The following is a 4,326-nucleotide window of genomic DNA, read 5'->3' as shown; positions in this document are numbered from 1 at the left end:
ATGGCGGCGTGGGTATTTGGTCCCGAAAGTGCTTGATGCAGCACGAGTTCCGTTGAAAGGGAACGTCTCAGGTTACATATGTAACCATGGATCCCTGAGAGGGAACGAGACACTGTGTCACGTTGCCATACTCCCAGCATGCCTGTGACCGACTTACTTCGATTTTTCAGAATCTAACTCTGTTTGGTTCAGGTGTGCTTTATAGTTTCCTGGTCATGACGTCACCCACCTATATCCTTCTGTCACGCCATTGGACTGATTTCACTGATTTCGAAGCAATCACGCAGAGGCGTTCCCAAAGTGCTTGACACAGCATCTCATTCGCTCTCAGGGAACCATGGTTACATATGTAACCTGAGACGTTTTTTTTTTTTGTTTTGTTTTGTCTTCAGAACTGCATTGTGTTTGTGTGTGCTGAAATAAAAAAAAAAAAATGAAAAAAAAAAAAATTCTCTCAAACTATCCCTTTCATTAGAAGTTTGTTTTGCTAGGCAGGAACAAAACCTTTTTATACTCTCTTTCTCTTTCTCTCTATATGAAAAGAAAAGAGTTGGGAAAAAAACAGAATCCTGTCGAGTGAGTTCAATAAGAGATGCAGGCTGCCCTGCACACAGCCCATCGCACAGGATGATCTGCATGATTTTTGTGTATGGTGTCTGGGGGAACAACACGCTTTGTCAGCCCTCCAGTACGCAGAATGTGAGAATCGTGCGCACACTTTACTTTTTTTTCTTGTTTGTCATGTGCCATTTCACTCCGTATAAATGGCAGTATAATAGCAGTTTTATTGGGTTTCATTAAGGAAATTTATGCCTTCAAGCTCCTACGTGTAACTATTTTGTGTACCTATAGTGTAAAATAGATTTATGAAAGAAATGATGGCGAAATATTAAAATTCCAATAAAATTGCATACTTCTGCCAAAATGTATGCATTTGGCATTGGCATAAAAAAAAGAAAAAAAAAAAGAAAGAAAGAAAAACAATGAAAAGATAAAAGGTTAAGAGGGGATTGTGCTCTTTATGCAAAAAAGCAGAGAGGCCTCCTGAGACATGTTAGATGCTATAAGAACACTAGCATAATGATGACCCACAGTTCTTCTAAAACACATATAGTGATTTCTCTCGCACATTAAATGAGCAACAATGGTCATTTTCCGGTGCATCACAGAAGGTATTTCAATTATGTAATGTGTGTTTTAAGGTATAGAAATATTTGCCTGATGTGACATCTCACAAGTATTTTGTTAAACCAAATAAACCTGAAGATTATGTATACACAATTCTTTACAACAAATATTAATCTAAATTTTTGTGAATTTATTTATAATATACTACTGTTCATTGATAATCCATGTTTGTTCATAATTCATCAACTAATGCTACTTCATGTAGAAATAGAATATTCAGAAATTAATATTCATTGTTATAACTAAAGCATTAACTAATATTAAATTTAACCTTATTGATCTCAAGTTAATAATGCAAAGTGCTAAAGATGTTTAAAAATCATAGACTCTGTGTGTACTTTCTTCTTCAGGTCAATAAAGGAACTCTGCCTAATGCAAAATGGAAAATGGGACATATTTTTACTTCATGTTGTTTGAAAATCTTGGGTACATAAGATATGCTTTCTTCAGTTTAGGATTTATTCTGTACTGTGCTATCATATTATTTAATGTCCTTATTATGCTTGCAATATTTCTGGAAAGGACTTTACACCAGCCCATGTACATTCTTATTTTGTGTTTGTCTGTCAACTCTTTGTTTGGAACAGCTGGCTTTTTCCCAAGAGTACTGACAGACTTGCTATCTGATACACACTCAATCTCTCGTGAAGCATGTGTCTTACAGTGTATTGTCATTTTCATGTATGCCGCAAATGAATATATAATATTAATGATAATGGCATTTGACAGATTTGTTGCAATCTGTAAACCCTTACGATACCACAACATAATTACACCAAGGTTTTTGACTGTTTCAGTAGTTGTAAACCTGGCTTATCCAATGATTTTACTTAGTTTTGCTGGTTTTTTCACTACAAAACTGAAAATGTGTGGTAACAAATTATTTAAGGTGTACTGCCACAACTATGAAGTAGTCAAGCTTTCTTGCGAAAACACAATAATTAATAATGTTTTGGGCTTGTTTATATTAATCACAACTACTATAATACCTTTAAGTTTAATATTATATTCTTATGTAAAAATTCTTATCATTTGTCAAAGAAGCTCACCACAGTTCAAGAGTAAAGCGTTTCAAACTTGTATTCCACACATAGTGGTCCTTTTGAATTTCTCAATTGCTGTTATTTCTGATATCACTTTGAGTCGAATTGTGAATTTAGAACTTCCTACAGGGCTGTCAGTTTTCCTTTCACTTGAGTTTCTTATTATACCACCCATCCTGAACCCCCTTGTTTATGCTTTAAACCTGCCTGATATTCGCAAAAAAATTATTTGTCTTATAAACCCCTACAGGTAGTGTCACATGTATGTTCTGTTTTTCTCTTTGTGTCTGCCTGAGTTCCAGTTTGTCTCCTAGACCTAGATCACGAATCAGTTAATCATTCTCTCCAGGTGTTTTGTGTTAAGTTAACAATTACACCCTGCATTTATAAGCCCTGTGTTTCCTCATTGTCCTGTCTCATTAACTCGTTGTGGTAGTATTCTGAGTTCTCCTACAATTTCCCTGTGTTTATCCATTGTGGATTTAATAAAGACTGCTTTGTGTTATGCTCCTACATTTTCTGTGAGGGGTAGGACTAGGGGTAGGGTTAGCATTAGGAGATAGAATATACAGTTTGTACAATATAAAATCGTTTTTTCTATGGAATGTCCCCATAAAACATGAAAACCAAACGTGTGTCTATGTGTGTGTGTGTGTATACTTTAAACATGTAATTCTTCATTATATTCACTTTATATCTAATATTGTGAAACTGACTGTCCCCTATATGTGCTAAGGTTAGTGTGTCTCCCTGCATTCTGGATGGAAACAAGAAATGAGCACAAAGATGAATCCAGCTACTTATTTGTTTGTTACAAATTGACACATGAGCCTCCCCTTTAAATTATACAATGCTTTCTTAAGCTCTCTATGTCTATGGTGTTTGCAACAAGCACTGTTAGAATTGAATAAAGAAATTCAGCATTTCTCTCCCACCTGTAATGATAGAACAAATTGGTTTAAATCATCATTATCATCATCATCATCATCATCATCTTGGAAAAGTTTCTTTCATTTAAGTTTTGCAACTAAAGCACCCAATACAGACACTAGTGTGCAAATGTGGATATTTTACATGTCCTAAAGATATAGATTAATTTAATAAACTCTTCATCAGCTTTTTACAGAAACTATGATCCAGCTCATAAAAGATTAAAATATAACCAGGCCCGAATTAAGAACATGTAGGGCCCTGGGGCTATAGCAAACCCAGGAGCCCCCTTCATAGTAGCATCTTCATGCCACAACATTTTCTACCACAAAAAAAAATAAATAAAATAAATAAATATATATTAAAAAATAAATTCTTCAACACACAGAGATACAATGAGTATATTCCATTTTAATATTAAGTAGGCCCATATATATAAATATCCCAGGCTACAACAGATTAAGGTTTCCAGAAAGACCAACAACTTTTGAACATACAACTGCCTTAATGAGTTTACTTTAAATAGTTTCACCATTAGAAAGTCTTCTTTCTTGGGAATCATCAGAGCTGGACTGGGGAAAAAATTCAGCCCACCACATTAATGTTTTGCTGGGGTTATGGCCTTTGAATTTAAGAGAATTAAGAGAGACAAAATGAAAAACTGAGCATTTTTTTTTTTAGAGTGAATGTGTTAAACAATATTCATTTTGCATTATATTGCAGGCTGTTAATTATTGACTTAATATTTTACTTCAATTAAATCCACAATTCATGGGATCCAGGCTATAAAGCTCTTAAATTAAATTTGTTGCCCAAATGAAAAGTTTCCATAGCTCTTGGACAGTATCCAGACTTTAACTGAAGATCATGACACAGGCAAAAACCATTGTATACCATTATATACCATTGATTTATGATTTTAATAACACATAACACCTGCGCCCCTGGAGTGTAGCCGAGGTCAAGTTTATAGAACCTCACAAATGTATGTGGTGAAGACCAGCCTACTGCATCACAAACATCCTGGAGAGAAACTCTTGACAGCAACGCTTTAGAAGCGGCCATACTCCTAGTCGAGTGGGCTCGTACAGCCAAAGGTGAAGGCTGACCAGCTAACTCATAAGCAAATGAAATGGCCTCAACCACCCACTTGCTCATGAACAGT

At 35.2% G+C, this 4,326-nt stretch overlaps 1 protein-coding gene across 1 annotated transcript; it reads left to right on the top strand.

Annotated features, from left to right (window-relative positions):
* Window positions 1–1,567: 1,567 nt before the first annotated feature.
* Window positions 1,568–2,485, top strand: LOC127495648 (putative gustatory receptor clone PTE03). The gene has a single exon (XM_051862594.1). The coding sequence runs from the start codon at window positions 1,568–1,570 to the stop codon at window positions 2,483–2,485; it is 918 nt and encodes a 305-aa protein (XP_051718554.1).
* The last annotated feature ends 1,841 nt before the right edge of the window (window positions 2,486–4,326 follow it).

The sequence above is a fragment of the Ctenopharyngodon idella genome, chromosome 15 (genome assembly GCF_019924925.1).
Source record: "Ctenopharyngodon idella isolate HZGC_01 chromosome 15, HZGC01, whole genome shotgun sequence".
In the NCBI taxonomy this organism is placed as follows: Eukaryota; Metazoa; Chordata; class Actinopteri; order Cypriniformes; family Xenocyprididae; genus Ctenopharyngodon; species Ctenopharyngodon idella.
Note: the sequence above shows the minus strand (reverse complement) of the source record. Positions and strands in the feature narration are given on the sequence as shown.

What these genes read in the sequence shown, in the direction of transcription:
- LOC127495648 (XM_051862594.1), top strand. Translation starts at nt 1,568, where the DNA reads ATGGAAAATGGGACATATTTTTACTTCATGTTGTTTGAAAATCTTGGG.